General features: G+C 42.0%; 1 protein-coding gene across 14 annotated transcripts in view; it reads left to right on the top strand.

The window, feature by feature from the left end:
• Window positions 1–23650, top strand: part of R3hdm2 (R3H domain containing 2) — a 107250-nt gene that overhangs the window by 62722 nt on the left and 20878 nt on the right. For 7 of the 14 annotated variants that reach the window (XM_055611953.1, XM_055611952.1, XM_055611954.1 and 4 more), the window contains 12 exons: window positions 1310–1351; window positions 1920–2006; window positions 4109–4235; window positions 5612–5690; window positions 6343–6402; window positions 6871–7011; window positions 7543–7651; window positions 10311–10406; window positions 13150–13181; window positions 13312–13365; window positions 18213–18445; window positions 21879–22075. In XM_055611953.1, the coding sequence (XP_055467928.1) occupies window positions 1310–1351; window positions 1920–2006; window positions 4109–4235; window positions 5612–5690; window positions 6343–6402; window positions 6871–7011; window positions 7543–7651; window positions 10311–10406; window positions 13150–13181; window positions 13312–13365; window positions 18213–18445; window positions 21879–22075 (1257 nt within the window). The remainder of the gene's footprint in view (window positions 1–1309; window positions 1352–1919; window positions 2007–4108; window positions 4236–5611; window positions 5691–6342; window positions 6403–6870; window positions 7012–7542; window positions 7652–10310; window positions 10407–13149; window positions 13182–13311; window positions 13366–18212; window positions 18446–21878; window positions 22076–23650) is intronic. The other 7 variants (XM_055611958.1, XM_055611962.1, XM_055611959.1 and 4 more) reach the window with 4 other exon arrangements.

Raw genomic sequence — 23650 nt, forward strand, 5'->3', positions numbered from 1 at the left:
CCACTCTAGTCTACATGGTGAGTTCTACAACAGCCATGGCCACATAGAGAGACCCTATCTCATAAAGCAAACCAAAAATTAGGCAGCGGAGGGGGTGGGGCATTTGGAAAGAAGACTTTTTCTTCCATTTCTACAGTAGGGACAAGTGTTCTGGATATATCAGGTTGGAACTCTAGATGTGTTGTTCTATAAACAAGTTATAGCACTAGGAAATGGCTCAGCAAGCAAAAGGGCTTATGGATAAATGTACTTATTACCAAACCTGATGCCCTGATTTTGATCCCTGAAACCCACGTGGTGAAAGAACACAAACAACTCCTGAAACTGTCCACTTACTGCCACTGCATACCGTGACATTCTTGTACATACATGCACACGTGCACATACAGACACCCCCACATACACACACACACACACACACACACACACACACACACACACACACGAGCACGAAATATAATTTAAAAAATTTCATTGGGGCTGGAAAGACAGCTTACTATTTAGGAGCACTAGCTGATTTTCCAGAGGACCTGGGTTTGATTCTCAGAACCCACATGCCACTCAAAACGATCTGTAACTCCAGTTCCAAGGGATGTGATGCCCTGCCTGATGTCTATGCACGCAGGCACATATGTGCACAGATACACATGCAGGGAAACCCTATACACATAACAGATAAAGTAACTGGGTAGAGTTGCTCACATCTGTGAGTCCATGGCTTGGAAGTTGAGGCAGGAGGGCTGCAAGTTCAGGGGTAGCCTAGCCTATTTGGTGAGACCCTGTTGATGAGGGAGGGAGGTAGAGAGCTCACTTGTTTCAGTGTCTGACTAGTGTGCACACGGTCCTGAACTTGATCCCAGCACGGGATGAAACAGGCAGAAAGTTTAAGGTCATCCTTGTATATATAGTGGGTTTGAGGCCAGCTGGGTCATGTCTCACAATGAGAGAGACATGGAAGGTCATGTTTCAGTTCCACTATGGATGAAGTGGACTTCTGTGGACAAGGCTGTAAGGAAACAGCACTCCATGCATACAGTCAACAGAGGGCTCCAGGATTGTCTGGAACCTTGATCGATATGCAAATAACCCAGAAACTACTGTCTTCTGCTTCTTTATATTCATGATGAATGTGCTTTAACAGGAGTTGGTGTAGAATCCACTCTGTGTAACAGTTGCTAGACTTGGAACTGAATAACAATCACACCAGGTGACTTCTCTCCTAGTGTGGTGACAGTTAAAACCAGCTAACAATTAGTGTGTTGTTAAATGCTTTCTCCACCTTTTACATTTTTTAATCCTCTTCTAACAGAGACGGACATCCAGCCATGGGCATGCCAGGAAAAGAGCCAAGGTGAGAGCTCTTTATCACTTACTTTCTAACTTCATTTGTTATACATTTCATAGATGTGTGTATCAGTGGTACCTGGCTTGTTCAGGTTACATATAGGCAAAGCTTTTTTGCTTGCCTTTTATATCTCAGTTGTGAGGGTACATCACACACGGAGTGTGAGCATAGTCACATGCAATATATGCACATTTCCTACTGGGAAGTCTGGCTTCATTCTCTCTCATTCAGGCACTCTATAGCTGAGCCTGAAAGGACTTCATGGAGCTTGAGAATATTTGGTATTGTTTGTACTGAACTGCTGGTTTCCCTGCGCACTCATGGCTTCTCTAGGAGAGTGGCTGTTGGTATGAGTATTAATATTCACCAGATTCTCTCCCTTGCCAGCCAGAGCTAGATGGTTAGACCCTGTTTCCATTTAAAAAGAAAAGAAAAACAACAATACTACTTAATAGAAACTGCAACTAACAAAGCCTAAGAAGGTTATTTTCTAAATATTCATAAAATATGAGATGTATTTTTTGATGTTTGTTTTGTGCTGTTTTGTTTTTGTTTTTTTTTTTTTTTTTTTTAGTCTAATTCCAAGCTTAAGTTGGTACGCAGTCTGGCAGTATGTGAGGAATCCTCCACTCCATTTGCTGATGGGCCACTAGACACCCAGGTAGGTCTTTACAAGCCTAAGTGCTGTTCATTTTGAGTAGGACAGTTGCTGGGTAAAGCATAGTAGCATCCACAACATGGACAAAGTATGTTATTTTGTTTTGAGACAAGAACTTAGTATCTCAGATTAGCCTCAAAACTCTTTATGGAGCCAAAGATGACTTTGAACTTCTGATCCTCTAGCCTCTACCTCCCAGGTGCTAGAATTACATACCTGCACCACCAACACTTGCATGAAAGCATACATTAAGGAAAAGCTGGGGGCTGGAGAGATGGCTCAACAACGGTTAAGAGCACTGGCTGCTGTTTCAGAGGACCTGGGTTCAATTCCCAGCAGCCACATGGTAGCTTACAACTGTCTGTAATTTCAGTTCCAGAGGATCTAACACCCCTCACACAAACATATAAGCAATCAAAACACCAATGTGCATAAAAGAAAAATAAATCATTTAAAAAAAGAAAGGCTCTGTGGTAATCCAGGACATGGTAACAGTGGTGAGTCTGAGAGTTAATGTCTTGCTCGTGTGGCAGAGGAGCCAGAGCAGAACAGTTCTCCAGCCACACCCTTTCCCTTCAGTGATATAAGCATTATTATCCATTTCTTAAAGGATAGCCAGTGCAGCTTCAGCTGAGACTTCTGACAAAAAAAGGTTGCCCTTTGCCCAAATTAACAACAGACAGTCTTCTATAAGATAAAGTTGGGATCGGGGAGATGACTCAGTAGGTGTCTTAGTCAGTATTCTATTGCTGTGAAGAGATACCATAACCACAGCATTAAGGCTGGCTTACAGTTCAGAGGTTCATGATGTTGTTGTAATGGCAGGAAGCATGGCAGCATGCAGGTAGACATGGTGCTTAAGAGTTCTACATCCAGATCCAAAGGCAGCAGGAAGAGAGCCATTGGGCTTGGCTTAGGCGTTTGAAACCTCAAGGCCTACCCCCAGTGACATACCTCCTTGAACAAGGCCACACCCACTTATCCTTTTAAAAAGTACCACTTCCTGGTGACTAAGTATTCAAATATATGAGCCTATAGTGGCCATTTTTATACCACAGTGGGTAAAACCTTTGTTTTTAATAAAATCTCAAACATTCAATTTTATCAATAACGACTTGGAATCCAAATGCTGGGGTGAAAGCCTGCTAACTCAAGAGTGTCAGAGAAAGCATGCAGCTGACCTTCCTCCTCAACCAAACTCCCAAAAAGAAAAGGGCTCTTCCTCTTCATGCCATCTCCAAATGTTCTCAAACTGAATATTCTTCCCTTCTGCGTCCTGTGCATTCCTCTGTCTTTCTTCCTGACTTCTTACTCTCTGTGGGTTTTTTCCTATGTTCACTCCCTGACAACTGGTTGCTTGCTCCAACTCTTGACCTATGGTTAACTTTATTTGATCCTATTTACAATACTCAGGCAGAAAGCTAAAGGTGTGTGCTGGGGCTGAGCCACACCAAAACTAGAAACAGGTTTTTCCAGGAACCATACATATAAACTTAGGGTTCATGGTATGATCACATATCCTCCAACAAGCCTTGCCATGCAAGTATGAGGACCTGAGTTCATATGACCAATGTAAGTGTTTCTATGAGTGAGATAAGAGGCAAAGACAAGAATCTCCGGAAACTTAAAGGCTAGCTAGCCTGGAACACTACTGCACACAAGACACCCTATCTCAACAAGGTTCTCTGACCTCCACAGCTATACTGAGGTACACAGATATAAACACACACACACACACACACACACACACACACACACACACACACACACACAGGTTTAAAAAAATGAAAGAAAGAAAAGGTAAATTTTTCCTTCCAAGATTTGCTTCTATTGGGATTTTGATTAAAAAGTAAAAAGTTTATTTTATGTGGATGAACATTTTGCCTGAATGTATGTCTGTATACCATGTGCATGTTTGATGCCACAGGTCAGAAGAGGCCATCAGATCCCCTGGAACTAGAGTTGTGAGCCACTGTGTGGGTTCTGGGAACTGAACACAGGTTGTCTGTCAGAGCAACAAGTGCTCTTAATTAAGGTGAGCCACTTTCTCCATACCCACCAAAAAAAGTAAGTCTTTTCCCATCTTTCCTTTCCTTTTGTTTAAGGATATAATTCAGCTGCACATCAGCTGCCCCTCTGACAAGGAGGAAGAAAAGTCCACAAAGGATGTCTCTGAAAAGGAAGACAAGGACAAAAGCAAAGAAAAGGTCCCAAGGAAGATGCTATCCAGAGGTGAGAACTATCCCTCTCATCCAGCTTAGTACCTGATGCCACAGTGTGCTGTCTCTGTCTCCTCCTTCCCTCTCTTCCTTCCTTCTTCCCTCCCTCATATTTTTAGAGGGAAGGTGTTTTATTTTTATTTTGAGAGACTAGCCCTGACTGTCCTGTAATTCACTATGTAGACCAAACTAGCCTTGAATTCATAGAGATTCACCTGCCTTTGCCTCCCCATGCTGGAGTGTGCTACCACTCCCAGCATCTCAAAATTTTTTCAAGATTTATTTCTGTTTTATGTGCATAGATGTTTTGTCTACATGTATAACTGTGTACCACATACATGCCTGGTGACCAAGTAGGCCACAAGAGGGTGACAGTTCTCCAGAGACTGGAGTTACAGATAGTTATGAGCCACCATGTGGCATGTGTAGCTATGCCACACATGCACACAAACACATCAAACACACCTACATAGACACGTGCATGCACACACACCACACATCCACACACATTCATATACATATATACATACTAAATTTTTTCTGTTAGTCTTTGAAAATTTATATTTGGCAAATAAAGCAACCTTGGGATTAAAAAATAATACTGAACCAATTTCCTGAGATTTTGGAAAAGTAAACTATGACTGCCCTTACCTGTTTTCATTAGGTAGAATAAAACCTGCTTTATTTTGATCAGGACATTCAACAAATATTTATTAATGCTGAGTAGTATGTTAGGGTACTATTGATGCACCACTGTAGCCCAAATTCGTCCTTCTGTTGTGTGTGGTGTATACATATGCACATGCTCATGTTCACATGTGTGGAGGCCAGAGGTTGACATCAGGTAGCTCCTTCAGTTTCTCTCTACCGTAATTTAATTTTTTACACATGCTTTCTGTGTTTGTTTGTTCACTGTCTGTGTGATGTATGTCTGGAGGTCAGGGGACACTGTTCAGGGGTTAGTTCTCTTCTTCCACTGTGTAAGTTCTGGTCTCCAGCTATGGCAGTAATCTCCTTTACTCCTGAGCCATCTAACCAGCCTCTCTGCCTTATTTTTTGAAACGGAGTCTCTACAATGAACCTAGAACTGATTGAACCAAACTGGCTGGTCAGTGGGTTCCCCAGAGCCACCTGTCTGACAGAGCCCTCTGTCCCCAGTGCCAGTTTTCATGTGGATGCTAGGGGTCTACACTGTATCCACAGGACCTATAGCCTTACACATGTTAACCAGGTGCTTTACTACAGCCCAGTGCATAATGGAAACTTCTCAGAGCATGCAGTAGATGCCACTTGAGGTTTTATGCTGCGAGTTTCCTATTCTCATAATTTCTTTGTTTAAAATTAGATACTATGCAAGCAGTTTTATTTCTTTTGTTGTGATGTTTCTAGACTCCAGCCAAGAATATACCGACTCCACTGGAATAGACCTACATGAATTTCTCGTAAATACACTGAAAAAGAACCCAAGGTAATAACATGAGGGAAAAGGGGTAGAGTAGGGCTAGCAGGACTCTTTGAAGCCAAACAGCTTTCCAGCATTTCTCCATTATTAGAATGTAGAATATCCATCTCTTCTTAATTCTTCTAAAGTGTGGCTTTTTTTTTTTTTTTTTTTTTTTTTAGATGGGAATACTGTCACATTGAGATTTCTGGTTTGAAGAGTTGAGAAAAATCTTGTGAAAGCACTGTGATTAGGAAATTTGAAGGCTTGAGTGCTTGTTAGTTAAAAATCCCAAAGGAACAAGCTAGTTGATTTGTACATAAGCAAAGTCATAACTGCTTTATAACCCCTTGGGTGACTGGGTGGGACATAGAACAATTCCCAAATTTACAAGCATAAAGTATGTACTTATATCAATTTGCTGCTAATAATTAGATTGCTGATACGAATAACAAAGTACACAGTTAGGAAAGGTCTACAAAGCATGTACTTGAGCTGGTGTTCTTTTTCAGAATACGATAGGACAGTCTGGGGAGGCTTCTCAGCTTCTGCCTTATGGCCCTTAGGAGAGTTTGGCTATATCCCTCAGTTTCTGTGATGAGCAAGTTGGTTTTCAACCCCTGCCTTTAATGTCTGTGGGAAGGCTCTGTTTTGTTTTATTTTAATCTTTTTTAAATAGGGACAGAATGATGCTGCTAAAGTTAGAGCAGGAGATTCTGGAGTTCATTAATGACAACAGGTAAGTTACTTTTATGAAATGTACTTTAAAGGTGGGAGGGACACTGGAGAGGAATTATATACAGCTTTGGGGCATCGCTCTTTCCCTCAAAGAAAGAACTTTGAGGTAATTACTCCCTGGGTAAAAGAAACAATCTGAATAGGTTAAACTCGAGCCAAGTGTAGCAGTTAGATCCTGCCCCAGATACTACTCTAATTCTCTCATTTGACTAACAATGTTCACGTGGGTGGAAGCAAGGCCATAAGAAGTAGCATCATGCAGTGGGAATGAGTAGTGTTACTAGAGACTGGGACAGCTTAATCTGCAAAATACTGAGAGGAACTTGTTTTTGTTCTCTCAAGGTAAATATCTAATTTTTGTATGTCTGATCCTCCTAAAAAGTTGTTCAGTTTAGACACTGATACAAAAAATTAGTTGGCTTCTATTGTTGTTAAGTTTTTTAAATTTTTACCTCTCATGTCCCTTCAGTAACCAGTTCAAGAAGTTCCCTCAGATGACCTCATATCACCGGATGCTGTTACACCGGGTAGCTGCCTATTTTGGGATGGACCACAATGTTGATCAAACTGGAAAAGCTGTCATCATCAACAAAACCAGCAACACGAGAATGTAAGGAAGAAATCCATGGATTGGGATGACTTTCATGGGATAGAAGAGGAAGATATACAATCCAAATGTGTCTTCCAGGGGAGGGAGCGGGTATATCATCAATTGCTACTTTCTCTGAGGTCTTAGAGCTAGATGCTGATTAGAGATACTGGTGTTTCATGCAGACCGGCCCCAGCTTCTGTTCGCATCTTTTAGGACAGATACAACTTTGAATGAAGAGGTGTTATACTAAAGAGCAGGCATTATGTAGTGGTGCACACCTGCAATCCTAGCACTCAGGAAAGGTGGACACAGAAAGGTCAGGAGTTCAAATCCAGGCTGCCTGAGCTGCTGTCTGGAAAAAAAAAAAGGGGGGGGGGGGGTTGAGGAATTAGACACAGAGATTTTATTTAAAGGTTTTGGATTCCTGACACCAAAAATTATCTTAAGTAGAGATGTAGAATTTAAGAAAGCTGTGCCTAGAAGTTCTTCTCCCTAATGAAAAGATCTTTTTTTTTTCCCTCCCTTTTCATATTTCTTTCCAAACCTCAGCCCCGAACAGAGGTTCTCAGAACATATAAAAGATGAAAAGAACACAGAATTTCAACAGAGATTCATTCTCAAGAGAGATGATGCCAGTATGGACCGAGATGATAATCAGGTGAAGAATGGAAAAGGGTGGGCCTGTAAAGAGAGACTGCAGTAAGAGAAACTGGGAAGGGAAAAGGATTTGGGCGGAATGGAGAAATTTGAAAATATCTTAGAATGGGAAATTACAGTTGTTACTCTGAGTTGGTTTTGGCCTCACACTGAAGACTGACTACGGTTGTCAAGCTAGATGCCACCCTCTTAGCCCCAGAGAGACATGGTGCTGAGGTCTGCTGGTTGATCTCATTTGGCCTACAATTCTTTAGGTCTGCCACTAACTTCTAACTGCATTTCATTTTAGACAAAACACAGTCCCTCCCTGTGTCAGCCTTGATCTAGCTGATTTCAGTGTCATCTCTTTTCCCCAGCCCCTCCCTCTGCCCATAAAACTTATGTTGGGAGCTACCAAAATACTAAAAGATACTTTATCCCATTTCCACTCTTATCCTAGCTAAGGGTTAACCTTACACTGGCAAAGTTATGGCCTAATTTAAACAGTTACGTAAGTGTCTCTGATCTTTTTTTGGCAAATCCTTAATCTTTCTTCCACCAAGGTGAGTTAATCTGACTTTGAGTGCTGGGAACTCTGGTCCCTTTGTGATCCACTCCTGTAGACATCAGCAATAAACAAATTGAACTGTCCTGTCCCTTCATGTATGCTGGGGCTGGCTGCTACTCTGACCTCTCTCCTTTAGATAGCAAATGATTGAGGATTAGTTTTCTTAGCTAAATGGAGAGTTCAGTTAATCCTGCATCTGCTTGGCTGCCAAAGGGGATTAGATTTGAAAAGTATGGTTGGGTAGAGCCAATATGAGTCTTGGTAAGGAAAAGTAACTATATAATAATCTTACATCTAGAGTAAAAAGTACTTTTCTTGAAATACTACTTGAGACCAGGACCTTTCTTGCCACTTGAATATGAAAGGGAATCCTTTTAAGAAAGGTGCTATTATATTATCTAATGCGGACAAACATTCTGGGTCTGATTGAAAGCAAAGAAAACTACAAATTTTTTTTTTTTTTTTTTTTTTTTTTTTGTGAAACAAGAAAGAGCCTTTCCATCCTGATGCCCTTCTCTACATTTTCCCAAAATCCCTCTTGCGTGGATCAGGAAGTACCCAGGCCTACAGGCACATTTGAATGGAAGGTGATTTGTTCTTACTGTGAACTTTTCATCTCACAGCTTCAGGCTTGGTCCCTAGTAGGTAGACTGTCTGGGCTTTCTGGCTGTGGTATTAGTAACCAACATAGTGTACTTATTTTGTTGTTTTCCTTGAGCTGGGATTTGCTTTAAATATAGATATGGTATCCCTTTTAATCCTGTCCACCACCCAATGTGAGTGGGGTGATTAACCCCACGCTACACATAAAGATACTGAGTCTAACAGATGTTTTATTATTTTCCTGAAATCACTTCACTGAGAATCGACAGCTGGGATTTGCCTTGGTGCCCTGTTATGTTTTCTACTCTGCCATTGGCATACCAGGACTAGAGGCTAAGCAGCTTGCTGGGGTCTGTGTCTCCTCCTGATAGAGCTGATGAAAGATGGTTAGTAGGATATAGGTTCTGATGAGTGGGGAGGACTGTGTTTAATCAGAGTCAAGACCCCTGAAGTCTTGGGCTGCCTTTGGGACAGGTACAGCTGATGACAGAGAGCTCAGCCTAGAGCACTGAGTTCCTTAGTGCTTCATCTGACTGGAGGTCAGAGTTGTCTGTGGTGTGTGTGATGACACTGACTTACTGAGTTCCCTCTCAGAGCTCCTTGCTTCTGCAGTCACTGTAGAGAAGGATTCTCTGTTACACCCTCCCAGGACAGGTGTTCACAAAGAGCAATTCAAGAGGAAAAACAGTAGGGAAGCTAGGTAGTGGCTAGCCAGACGTGGTCATCTGCCCATCAGCCATTCCTATTGTTCACCTCACTCTGTCCGTCAGAGGACATAAAGTTCTGTGTCCTCCATTTCCTTCTTTATCCTTTCTGTCTTTCCTCTCTTTTCACCATACCTCATTTATCTGTTCCTTTCTCTGTTCATTTCTTTCTATTTTGTTCTCTTTCTCTTCTGTGTGGTGCTGTTCTCATTGTTCTTTATTTCTATCTCCTCAACTCCCTTCAATTGCTATAATTAAGAGAGAAAAATGCTCAGACTTTGAGTTTAGCATTACCCCTGAGATTTCATGTCTAAGCTGTTTGACTTGGGTTGCTAGGCTAAGGCATTAGTGACAAAGGAGGGTCCTGATAAGTGCTAGTTCTGTAAGGCTCCTCTACATTGCTTTGCTAAACACTTCTTTGCCTCTTCAGCTTCCTCCACACCCTTACTGGCCCTCTAAAGCACTGTTGTTTGTTTTCCCAGGGCTATTTCCTTGATCTTTACTGACTGAACAGTACCTAAGTACTCCAGGGAATTGACCCAATCCTTGTAAATAGTTGTTGGTCTTGATATTTGGGTGTTGGGGGGGATGGCAAGTCCTCTGCCATCCAGAAAAGCAGATCTCCCCAACTGCATGGTCAGATGTACCCAGTGAAACCTGTCCAGGACTGGAAATTTTATTTTTTTTATATTTTCCATTTTTTTGATGGCAACTATAAACTTTCCCGGTTTCTCTTCCTTGCTGGTGTGCAGTGAGCTTGCAGTATGAGGAGAACTTAACTAGCTTAATTCTGCTCATCGATCTAGATCAGAGTTCCATTGCAGGATGGAAGGAGGAGCAAGTCAATAGAAGAGAGAGAGGAGGAATATCAAAGGGTCCGAGAGAGAATATTTGCCCGAGAGGTAAGTGTAGCTTCTGAGAGTTGTCAGACCATAGCTTTTAGCTCTTAATCTTTGGAACTGTGAATGGAATGAACCCTTCATAAATGTTGTTGGGTCTTTTTATTTCCTTTCCTTTTCTTTTCTTTTCTTTCCTTTGTTTTTAACTAACATCAGTCAGTCCCAGATTTGACCTCTAAAACTGAGTGTGGCTTATTCAGAAGCTGCAGGCTTTTATTTTTGTTTTGGAATACATTCTGCTGTGTGGTGTACAAAGAGGACCGAAACTTGGAGCAGCTGAATTTGGTAAATATAATTAGACTGGAAAGGGACCTGGTTTTGGCAGAACTGATGAAAGGGCCCTGAGTCTTGCCTGTTAAGCCCTCCTCCCACTCCCCCTCTAGGCTCCCACTGTCTGTTCTGCGCATCTTTGCTTCTCAGTAGAAGATTCACTGTCCATATGGGCTCAACATTCATCTTGTTTGGCCAGCTTGTTTTTAGGATATGTTGATGTTTTATTAAGTGCTGTCTTGTATTGCCCTGTTCAGGTCCCACATTCCCCATGCACAGAGGACAGTCCCTATTCCCTCCAGTTACTGCTTGGATGGGAAGTCTCCTTCTTCCGATATTTCTTACCTTGCTTCTAGACGAGGAATGGCTCCATGGTCCAAAGGGCAGTATCAGTCAGTTTAGGTAACTTTATTTTTAAGAACTGTGGGCCATGTCAAATACACTGTCACCGTGTATCTGGTTGCCTTTGCCTATTACTCTAAGAGATGTATAGCAGGATTTTAGGAAAGGGTTTAGATAAACAACAGATCTCCAAAGTATGTGAATATGATAGAATAACATCTTAGCAACAAAGGAAGTTTAAACCATGTGAATGGACACTACTCTCCTCCCATTCCTCTATTCTTCTTCTCTCATCAAGACACCCCTCCCATTTTTATATCACACACAAAACAACGTGTGTGTCTTCATCATCACCTCACTCGGAAAAGTAATGTCTCCACTCCAGAAAAAAAAAAAAAAAGTTTGTTTGTTGTCTAGAGAGAGAGCCAAGCGCTTTTAAGAATCCTTATGGAAAGTGGCACACAACAAGCTTTCTGGCCTAGAATTGAAAAAACAGTCTTCTTACCCTCTATTATGTAGACTTCCATTCTGAGTTAGAAAAGTCTATCTTCCAGATACTATCCTGACTCAAAGAGAGTTTGGTACATTACCTGTAAACAGGTGGGTGGAATGAGAGGAGAGATGTCGTGGCTATGGCCAGGATGACCCTAAATTGGGAATAGAAGTGCTTATTCAGTGCTTACTGTCTTTAGTCACTATTCTTAGCATTTTATGTATGTTAACTTATATTGTCTTCACAACAGGTCTATGAAGTATTTTTCTCACTTTACAAATAAAAAACTAAGACACAGAAAGGTTTGGTAACAACTTACTGTAACATTGCTAGTTAGCCAAAGTGCTGGTGTTGGATGTATACAGTCTGGCTCCAGAGTCCATGTTCATAACCTCATGGAAGCTACCTCTTGATAGCTTGCTCTGCTCTGGGGTGTTCAGATTAGGTAGTGCTAGCAGTGACAGCCTAGTGAGTGACAGCCTGTGTACTCTTCTGCCTCACTGTGTCAAGCCCTCGAAAAGCCCTATTATCTGAAAGCACAGACTGCTTATTACAGAACACTTGGCCTAGTTATCAGCTGTAATGGAACATCTCTACCTGCAGCCACAGTAAAGGCAAAGTTAGCATTTGTCTCCTTTTCCTCCTAATTTCTAGTCTTTCAAGCCTCTACTAATATATTTATTCTTTGTTAAATCCTTGTGGATTTATCACTTTCGTTTCAGTACTTCCTAGCTCTTGTAGTAGAGGCCTCGGAAATCTCAGAAGATCTAGATGAGGAGAAATGGCCAAATCCCACCATCCTCCAAAGAGTCCATGTGGAGAGGAGCCTGCCCAGTCAGAGGGAGTGATTAAGGGTAGAGTGAGGACAAGGAGGCAGGCCCAGAAGAACGGGAAGTGCCAAGAAGGGTGTTCGGATGGAAATGCTGCTGCTGCAGCCTTCTCTAGGGCCTGAGCTGTGTCTCAGGAAAACTGCTCTGTGCAGGACCCGCTGTGCTCAGCAGCTGGACGCCTGCCTGCCCGCCTTTGGTGCCTTTTTGTAAGGTTTGGGAGTCCGCCACAGTGCTCACTTCACTCAGCTCATTGGCTTTGTCAGAAAATGATCCCGGGGAACTGTTTCAGTCTCTAAAAAGTGTATGCTTCCCCATTATCTCACCCATAACGGGGCTCAAGTCAAAGAGAACAGCCACTGAGGTTAATTTAAAAAATGAAGTGTTTTTTTTTGTTGTTGTTGTTTGTTTTGTTTTTTTTTTGTTTTGTTTTGTTTTTTTAATGTCTCCCTTTCTTTGAACATGCTTTAAGGTAAAGTATGTCAGTTATCACCCTCAGTTCACTACTAGAGCAATAAATGTACAGCTAAAAAAAGGGAATAATTAGGCTTGTAGCTTTCCTTTTCCTCCTCTCCATACTTCTCCCCTTATCAACCTTCATTTTAAATGCTGTGGAAAGGCTAAAAATGCCAAATGTTTTCACATTAGAGGTGAGAAGTTGGACTGGGTACCCTAGCCTTGCTCCCTCTCTCCCTGTTGGTGGGGTAAGAGCTTTGGTTTGAAGACCATGAGTATTCATAGCTTTGTGGACATCCTTTTCTGTTATGCCTTATTATGTTCTTATGAGTTATTTTCCATTTTCTCCCCTACCTAGACTGGCCAGAATGGATATCTAAGTGACATCAGGTTAGTACTGCTTAGCATGTTCTGTGCTTATCGTTCAGCTTTGTCAGTGAGGTTATATATATTATGTATGTTATAGAATCCTGTAAATGATACTATTCTTATTTGTTTTGTTTTTGGTGTTAACCAACAGACTCTCCAAAGAAGCCTTTTCTTCTAGCTCTCACAAGAGAAGGCAGATTTTTAGGTACCTTTGTGTGATCTATATCTTTCTTTTTTATTTTTAATTTTGTTTTGCTGTAATCTTTTCAGTGGAGTGAGTGGGTTTGCTCCATGCATGGCTGCTTGTGGAATAATTAAATTTGTGGGTTCTGTAACACTGGATTCTTTTTCCCTTTTGGGGAAAAAAATAAGGCTCCTCTTCAGTGACTTAACTGTTGTCAGTTTCATTGAGTCCTGAGAAGATGGTGATGGGGAACAACTAGTTGTGTCTGAGACAGGTAGGTACTCTTTCCTCCCACAGATAGGCTAGAATTGGGCACTTTTAAAAGATTCAAACATACACCTATTGTAAGGTAAAGAATGGGTGTCTGCTGATCAAATTTGCTTAGCCTGTGGGAAGGTGTGGACCGCTGAGATCTGAAACTAGAGCAGAGGCTGTTTGTGTCTCTATATAAATACATATATGAATATCTCTCTGTGTAGTCTTCTCATTGAGATAGTATAATGTATAAAATGACCTCAGAAAGGACAGGTATACATTAGAATGGACCTAGAAGATGTCTTTTATAGGATTGTCTGTTATTTTACCTTCATCCTGATGGGAGCTGCTGCTCCATGCTGTGCTAACTTCCCCAGTACCTAATATTCTTCATTTTTTCACAAAACAAATGTAACACAGTCTTTTTGTTTCAACCTCTCATTCCCTTCTCAAGGGATAATATAAAATGGAGGTGAGAGAAATACCCTATGCTGGTACTAACTCACTGTAAGGTTATTCTTCCAACAGAAAAAAAAAAAAAACAAAAAAACAAAAAAAAAAAACACAAACTTTACAGAATGCAGGGAGCCTGAGTAGTTAACACTGTACTCCAGTACTGACTCTTTCCAAAGGGTTTCTCCGTTTTGTTTAAATCCTGAGTGCAATAGGGAACTCATAGGTCTCATCTCTAAAGCTGTAGTTGTCCTCTCCTTATTGACCTTCCAAGAGCTAGTTAAACTGCGATGCTCAGTGTTCACCAGTGTGTGCTATTATAACAGACCTGGCTTCTTGCCCAGGTGAGTCACATCAGGTGACTCACAGTGCTAGTGATTCCATCTCCCGGGGTTTGCATGCCTACCAGCCTCCCCGCCTCCCCAAGCACTTACATTCCACTTCCCCCACGTGCATCTCCTACACACAAAGATGCACACACATACATGGAAATAAAGATAAGTCCTAAGAAGAAGAAAAGAGATTAGAAGAATGAAGTTTCCCATCCTTGGGATAGAGAATTTTCATTTTTCTGAATCTTTTTTAAGATTTTTTTTTTTTTTTTTTAGCCAGGTATGGTGGTACACGCCTGTGATCCTAGCACTCAGATAGGCAGAGGCAGGTGAATTTCTGTGCTTTCTAGGTCAGCCTGGTCTGCAGAGTACAGGACAACCAAGGCTACACAGAGAAACCCTGTCTCGAAACACCAAGGGAAAAAAATAGATCTTATGTGTGTGCATGTTGTGTATGCATGTGTGTGTGTGTGTGTGTGTGTGTGTGTGTGTGTGTGCAAGTGCAACCACATATTCGCAATGTCCACAGAGCAGAAGAGGGATTCCCCTGAAAGAAGCTACAGACAACTGTGCTGCCATGTGGATCCTAGGTATCAAAGTCAGATCTTCTGGGTGAATAATGTTTTTAACCACTAAGCCATCTCTTCATCCCCTCTGAACTCTTTTATTGGGCCTCCCTGAGGTCCATCTGAAAAAAAGAGGCAGGGGAGCTTTGATTGTTGATATGTAAAGATATGTAAAGTTCTCATAGTTTAAAAAAATGAAGATTCTGCTGGATAGTGTACACTGTGAAGTCATAATCATCCCAGAGTATCTTTGATAAGTAGTCTTAACTGACTCCTGTGTGTTAACAGTGCCATATATTTGCCAAAGTATTATCTTTACTGGTTCAGCTCTCTCATATATTGACCTGGTCAAGTGATTTACCTAAGAGGAAACAGAAGCATAAGATGAAATGGCCAGCCTTGGTTTATGTGGCTCTAAGTCGCAAGACTGAGGCTGACTGTGCAGCGTTCTTCTGATTGCCCCACAGCCGCTCTCTACAGCCGTCTCTTCTTCCTCTCATGTTGGGTTCTAGCTGAAGCCCTAATTCAGACTCACTGCTAAGAGTGGTGCTTGCCTGCGAGCATCACCAAACTGTGCAGAGAACAATGTGAAGAGTCTGCTGAGCAGGTACAGCCCTTGCCTCTCCAGATCTGTTTTTCAAGCTGGAAAAATCAAACTGCGTTTCGATTAAAAACCTAGGTGAGAACCAGTGAGATGACTCAGTAGCTGCCACCAGCCCTGATGATTTGAGTTCAGCCCCCAAGATCCACATGGTAGAAGGAGAAGGCCAACTCCTCTGACCTTTACACACACAAACAAATGAGTAAATATAAGAGGAAAAAAACCCCGAACAATTAAAAAAACAAAATTGAGACTAGAGAGATGGTTCTACAGATAAAAGTATATACTGATCTTATAGAGGACCCCGAGTTCAGTTCCCAGTACTCATATTAGGGAGCTCACAACTTGTCTGTAATTATAGCTTCATGGGAATCTGACACCTTTTTCATATCTGCACGCACATACTGCCTACTGACACCCACATACATAATTCAAAATAAAGCTTTTTAAAAAATTCAGCAGCTGGGTGTGCTGCTCACATTTGGACCTAGCACTTGGAACGAGCTAGAGTAGGAAGTCTTTGCGAGTTCAAGGGCCAGCATGATAAGTTCTAGGACAGTTGTAGGACAGCCAGGGCTAAAGTGATTGGGAAAGCACTTTCTGTTTGGTTTTGGTGGGATAATGGTGAAAAAAAGGGAATCCAAACTATTATGACTTTTGTCAAGTTATTCACTAGTATATGTACCAAAATCTCTGTAATTGTTATCACTTGGTTCCCTTAGAGAGTAGTTGTTGGGGTAAAGTGAAATGAAGGGAATTGGTGGGTCTTGCATGCTTTTAATAAGAAACAGTGAGCGTTCAGGAGAAGCTGAGGAGATGGCTCAGTCTGTATAGTGTCTACTGTGTACTCCTGAAGACCTGACTTCAGATCCCCAAAGCCTGTGGAAGAATGGGCACAGTAGCATATCTGTAACCCCTGTCCTGGGAGTAGGGGTGGAGGCAAAATTGGGAGCATACATGGAGCTCATAGGCCAGCAGCCTAACTGAATTTATCAGTTATCTAGGTTCAGTGAGAGCCACTGTCCAAAAAAAGGAGGTGGAAGGCTGGTGATAGGACTCAGCAAACAAAGATGCCTGGCAACCCGAGTTTGATCCCTGGGATACACATCATAGAAGGAAAGAACCACACCTGCAAGCTGTCTTCTGATGTACACAAATAAATGAATACAATGTAATAATGAAAACATTGAAAGAACAGTAGAGCCTGATCAAGAAAAATACTTGATGTTTACTTCTGGCCTCCACACATGTTGACACACATGTTCACACACACTGCACATGCACACATACACATACAACACACAAGAACAAAAAAATCTAAATTTGATTCTCAGCACCCACACCTATTGGGTCACAACTGCTTAATCCAGGGCATCCTCTTTTCTGTTTTCCTTGGACATCTGTACACTTGTGGCATGCACACATAGATCCAAATACACACAAACAAAATTTAATCCTTAGAGGCTAAAGAATGGTTCAGCAGTTAAGAGCACTGGCTACTCCTGTAGAGGACCTGGATTCGGTTCCAAGCACCAACATGGCTGCATCTGACCATTCTTAACTATAGTTCCAGGGGATCTATTGCCCTCTTTGGGCTTTATGAACACCAAGCACACACGTGGTGTACATACATTTATATAAGCGAAATATTTTTTTCTTTTTTAAAGACAAGACAAAGTTTTCAGGCCAACAATGGTTATCTTGAGGCATACTGCCATTTTTAATCACAGGCAATCCCCTTCCCCTCCAGGTTTTCTGTGTATAGCCCTGGCTATCCTGGAACTTGCTTTATAGACCATGCTAGCCTCAAACTCAGAGATCACCTGCCTCTGCTTCCTGAGTGCTTGGATTAAACGTGAGCACCACTGCCACTTGGGGCAGGCACTGCTTTTACTGTAAGGATAAGCCTGACAGTTCATAGAAAATAAAAGAATTCCTTTCTCAATAGTTTTGTACCTCACCCAAGGCAGTGGGATTATAAATATGAAGGCAGTTAATCACAGTCAAGCACCTGTCCCTTTCTACCAAATTTCAAGCATATACTAGATCTTCCTGTATGTCCTTAGCAACTGTTGTTCTCCGATACCAAGATAGAACTTCCACAAAACAATTTGGACAGTCAGACTGTTCACTATTCTTTTCTTCCAACCCCTGGAAAGATACTCATAAGTAGCACTTCTGCTGGCTTAGATGCATGCTGTTTGGAGGATCTTTTGTGGTATATATCTGTGTCACTGGCTACTCCTACCTTCTACCAACTGTAGCTTCTAGGAGTCCTTTTGTTTTAAGAAGTCCCAGAAGTTGCTGCTACCCTTCTTTTGTCCTCTATTTTTTAGCATGTGTGAAATCCTTGCAAGAGTATGGAAAAGAGACCACAGCCAATCTCAGTACTGTGTATGTTGCTTCCCATCTGCCTCAGATCCACTGTGTTGAATTAGCTACCAGTTCTCTGTCTTCTGGATTTGCCCCCGTGCTTTGTCACTGTACTGGATCTTGTTGTGTCTGCTCCCATCAGATCTTAGTTGGCCACCCAACTAACAAGTCAGTGTCCATGCTCCGCTCTTTTTTTGTCAGTGAGAGAATAAAAACTGAACTCTCTCGGCCCTTCTGCTGAAGTGGGAGGGTTGGGGGGAGGACCTCTGACCACTGTGGTTTCTGCAGGGGGAACCGTGAAGGGCTGAGCCGAACCTCGAGCAGCCGACAGAGTAGCACAGACAGCGAGCTCAAATCCCTGGATCCACGGCCTTGGAGCAGCACAGACTCAGATGGCTCTGTCCGGAGTATGCGACCCCCTGTAACCAAAGCCAGCAGCTTCAGTGGCATCTCCATCCTCACCCGAGGTGACAGCATTGGCAGCAGTAAAGGTGGCAGTGCAGGAAGGATCTCTAGGCCAGGTACTACAGCCTCTGTCCTCCACATCACACCTTGCCCTTCTTGCTTGTCTTTTGCAAAGTATGTTTAATAACTTACTGTTGAGGAAACATCTAGTTCAGTATGGCTTCCTGGAAATGTAACAGCATTACCAGAAGAGAGGAAATCTGACTCTTGGATTGATTGCCCATTCTTAAATCTATTTGCCTCTGTGATTTTCTTTTAGACTTTCTGTTCTCTTTTAAGAAGGAAGGAAGATAGTCTGGTTGAAGTTCAGTTACTTTGTGTGTTATATGACTAAGGTAGATTGTTAGCCCAGCACAGGGTTACATGGTAACATGTAAATGATGGGTACTTTGATGCTGTGCTTCATGAGAGTATAAATTGTAACTGCAACTAATTAGTAGTAGCCACCATACCAGAACTTAGAGAAACACCTGTTACAGCTGCTTTCTGGAGTTTAGTCCTAGGAAGAAGTAGACCCTCATGTTGTGCATGAAAGCTAGTCACTGCCTTGTAGTGCCCTTGGTCTCCCTCAATTCCTGCTGCAGTCTTTCCGTATGCAGCTGACCTATACCTCAACTTCATTGCCCCTGTGAAGAATTTCTTGAATCTCACACCAGAAGATCTATAGGTCTTGTCTTCAGTAGACATCAATAGTGGTGAAGCCTTTTGCCTCTGTTATATCTATCCTATCCTTCTCTGTTAACCCTATTTTCTAATACTACTACCTCTGCCTTAGTTATTAACTAGACTTTCATTTTATGAAATTATGGTATTCGGTGCATGATGATCTCTTCATTCTCAGCCATTTTCAGAGCAAATTTATAATCTAAAAACACCGATCTACTCACTTTCAGTCCCCTCTTAAAAACATTCATGTTAGAGCCAAGGAGATAGCTCAGAAGGTAAAATTTCCCCTGAGCAAGCATGATGACACGAGTTTCATCTCTAGCATCTGTGTAAAAAGCTAGGCCATGGAGGCTGAAGAGATGGCTCAGCAGTTAAGAGCACTGGCTACTCTCCCAAAGTACTTGGGTTTGATTTTCAGCACCTATCTATATCTATAACTCCTGTTCTAGGGATCGGAGACCCTTGTTTGGCCTCTGGGCACTAGGCACAAATGTACTGCACAGACAACATGCAGGCAGAACACTCATACACATAAAATTGAATTATTTTAAAAAGCCCTTGGAAGACTCCCAGGCTCACTGCTCAGCCAGCCTCAGCAAACCCATAGAACAAGATTAGTAGTTCCTGAAAACAACACGTGTTGTTGACCTTGGGAATACACACACACACACACACACACACACACACACACACACACACACACGTAGGTTCATGTTTCTGCATCACCTATATAAAAAACAGGGCATGGTGACTGAGGTAGGAAGAGGTCTGAGTTCAAGGCCAACCTGCTCTACATAGTGAGTTCAGGCCAGCCAGAAGTACATACATAGTGAGACACTGTCTCAAAAAGAAAACAAAAACAATAAAATTCAAGCTACATAATACAGCATAACTTTATAGTTTACCATTGTAGTTTCAATTTTAAAATTCTTTTAAAGATTTATTTATTATGTATACAGTGTTCTGCCTGCATGTAGGCCTGCACACCAGAAGAGGGCACCAGATCTCATAGATGGTTATGAGCCACCATGTGGTTGCTGGGAATTGAACTTGGGACCCTTGGAAGAGCAGTGCTCTTAACCTCTGAGCCATCTGTCCAGCCCTGTAGTTTCATTTTTAAATGCCCATCCTTCTTCAGCTCTTTAACCATTTCTTGGATATGATATTAGATTTGTGCCCTCTCAGTCTGATAAACTTTTAGTCATCCCTCAAATGCATCTTCTCCCACCTTCTCTTCCTTGACCTCTGAGCAATTACTGTTTCCTCATCTTTGCTGTCACTCAGTTTTGGTGAGAGCACCACCTATTTATTGTTTGTTTGTTTTTCTTTTTCGAGACAAGGTTTTTCTGTGTAGCCGTGGCTGTTCTGAACTTGCATTGTAGACCAGGCTGGCCTCGAACTCACAGAGATCCACCTGCCTCTGCTTACTGAGTGTTGAGATTACAGGTATGTGCCACCTCACCCAGCTACCTGTTTTTTTTTTCTTACCAGATTTTAAGAACCATAACCATTACATAATTCCTTATACATAGTATATAGTCAGAAAAGTGTATTTGTTGTATGTTGATCCAAAATAAACCTTTTTCTCTTTATTTAAAAAAATAAGAGATGGCTCAGAGCTTAAGAGCACTGGCTGCTCTTCCAGAGGTCCTGAGTTCAATTCCCAGCAACCACATGTTGGCTCACAACCATCTATAATGAAACCTGGTGCCCTCTTCTGGCCAGCAGTATACATGCATACAGAACATTATATACGTAATAAGTAAATAAATCTTTAAAAAAAAAAAAAAAAAACCTGTTTAAAAAAAGTGTGTTTTGTGACTATGAAAATACCTTAGCAAGCCTGGAAATAGAAAGTTGTTGAGTAAAGGTTGTGTAAATGCTGGAAGAAGTAAGTTGCTTTTCTCAGCAGCTTGTATAAGAGATAGTAATATACAAGTTGAGAAGAAAGTGAGGAGAACACAAGAGCCTGTAATAGACCAGAAATCTCTGAAGCTTCATGTTCTCAGCTCTCCTGTTGTGACACACAGATTGATTTTAGGCACTTTAGTTTTTTGTTCTGTTTTTTTGTTTGTTTGTTTTTGTTTTTTTGAGACAGAACAAAACTGGAACTTATGTAGACTAGGCAGGCCTCAAACTCAACAGAGATCTGCCTGCCTCTCTCTACCTGTAGAACATTGGTTCTCAACCTTTCTAATGCTGTGACCCCTTAATATAGTTCCTCATATTGTGGTAACCTCCAATTATAAAATTATTTTTGTTACTACTTCATAACCTATGAATCATAATTTAATTATCTGGCTGGGCACAGTATTGCACACCTGTAATCCCAGCACTCTGGGAGGCAGAGGTGAGTTTGAAACCAGACTGGTCTATAAAGTGAGTCCAGGACAGCAAAGGCTACACAGAGAAACTCTGTCTCAAAAAACCTAAACAAACAAACAAATAAATAAATATCTGATATGCAGATAGTCTTAGGTGACCTCTGTGAAAGGGTCATTCACACACACACACCCCAAAAGGGGTTTTGACCCACAGGTTAAGAACTGCTGCCCTAGAACATTTTGTTTTGTTTTCAATTCCCAAACCAGTCATTGGCATTTCTAACCCTAGGGAGCAGAAACCTTCTAAGAGGTGTACTCCTGTTAGCAGAAAAGCTGTAATACATCTGTACCTTTGCATAGATCTTTGGGTAACTGTAGGGGAATAGAGAAAAGGAAATCAAAAGAAAGGGCAAGAAAAAGTACATGCAGCTGGCCCTTCAGGACAAGTTACATTCGTGGCTTGTATTCATGCTTTGGGTGGGTCTCCTCTTTGCCTTAGGCATGGCACTAGGTGCCCCAGAAGTATGCAGCCAGGTCACCTCACCCCAGTCTGTCCGGGGCCTTCTTCCTTGTACAACCCAGCAGCAGCAGCAGCAGCAGCAGCAGCAGCAGCAACAACAACAGCAACAGCAACTTCCTGCTCTCCCACCCACTCCTCAACAACAGCCACCCTTGAATAATCACATGATTTCACAGGTGAGTCACTCACTACTCAGGTGTTAAGTCCTCTTCATTCTGATCCAAGGAAACTCTAGAAGTGAAGTCATCATGTCTTCTGTGCAAAGGGCAGAAAAAGGAAGGTTCAGTTTTTGGAAGTATTCTACTACTCCTGCCTCCATTTCTTATTTGTTAGTTGTTGGGAGAGAAGAACAAGGGTAGATGTTTGGCCCAAGTTCTCTTTGTTGTTTTGTTCTGTTGAGAGAAGGTATCATTAGTCTTAAACTGAAGGCTGGGACAGCCTCAGCTCCTGATGTCCCTGATGCTGGATTGCAAACGTGTGTTGTCATACTTGGCTAGCCTGAGAACTCTATTTTCCATTTTTTCCTCCTATGAGACAGGGTCTATCTGGGTAGCCCAGGCTACCCCAGAACTCAGAGCCCACCTGCCCTGCCTAAGGGCTGAGATTTTAAAGTTGTGCACCTGACAGTTTATCCCTGGTTTTGATGAGAATTGTTGGTGGGAATTGTTTGTTTCTACTGTACTCTTTAACATCCTGTGTAGTTAACAGGGTGATTTTGCTGACTCTCTGTATATGGAATGTAAGAAGATCGCAGCTCCAGTCCTTTCAACGCTATAGACTGAATGTGTTGATCTACAAACACATACTTACTTGTTGGGTTGAGAGTGGGAAATAACACTCAGGACCCTATAACTTATCTTCAAGACAAAGACCAGCCAGGTGGCATGGCACATGCTGTCATTCAGTACTTTGGAAGCTGAGGTAGGAAGATGAAGACAGCCAAGGCTATACAGTGAGTGTGAGCTAGCATGACCTTCCCTTAAACTTGCCAGGCAGTGGTGCCGCACACCTTTAATCCCAGTGCTCAGGAGGCAGAGGCAGGCAGATCTCTGAGATCAAGGTCAGCCTGGTCTACAGAGTGAGTTCCAACCAGGTTTTGAGAAACATTGTGCTTCCATGCAGACCATGAAAGCCATCAGCCTAAGAGTCAAGTCTTTTGTCAGTTGAAAAATTTTTTTAAATTTTAAATTTTTAAATTTATTTTATGTGCATTAGTGTGACAGTGTCAGATCCCTTGAAATCAGCATTACAGACAGTTGTGAGCTGCCATGTGGGTGCTGGGAATTGAACCCAGTTCCTTTGGAAGAGCATACAGTGCTCTTAACCACTGAGCCATCTCTCCAGCCTGTCAGTTGAAATTTTAATATTCTGAGTGGAGCTGTTTTGCCTATAAAAAATACCTTGAGTAGTCACTTACTCTCTTATAAACAGCACTTCGTGACTAGAGCCCCATGTTTAACCTCAAATATTCTCTGTTAGTGAAAAGCCCGTTTCTCTATACTCTTCTGCTAGCTCCCAGGCTCCTTTGAGCATGGCCTTAGATATATCTCATCTCTAGATGCAAGAATCAGTTTCCTGCCTAACTTGTGTTTGGTTGATATCTATGGGAGGGCTGCCCTTTCCTGAAGAGAAATGGAGGAGGGAGAGTTTGGGGGAGGGACTGGGAGGAGAGGAGGGAGGGGAAACTGCAGTTGGGATGAGATAGATAGATAGATAGATAGATAGATAGATAGATAGATAGATAGATAGAT

The sequence above is a fragment of the Psammomys obesus genome, unplaced genomic scaffold (assembly GCF_907164565.1).
Source record: "Psammomys obesus unplaced genomic scaffold, mPsaObe1.curated_primary_1811, whole genome shotgun sequence".
NCBI classification, from domain to species: Eukaryota; Metazoa; Chordata; class Mammalia; order Rodentia; family Muridae; genus Psammomys; species Psammomys obesus.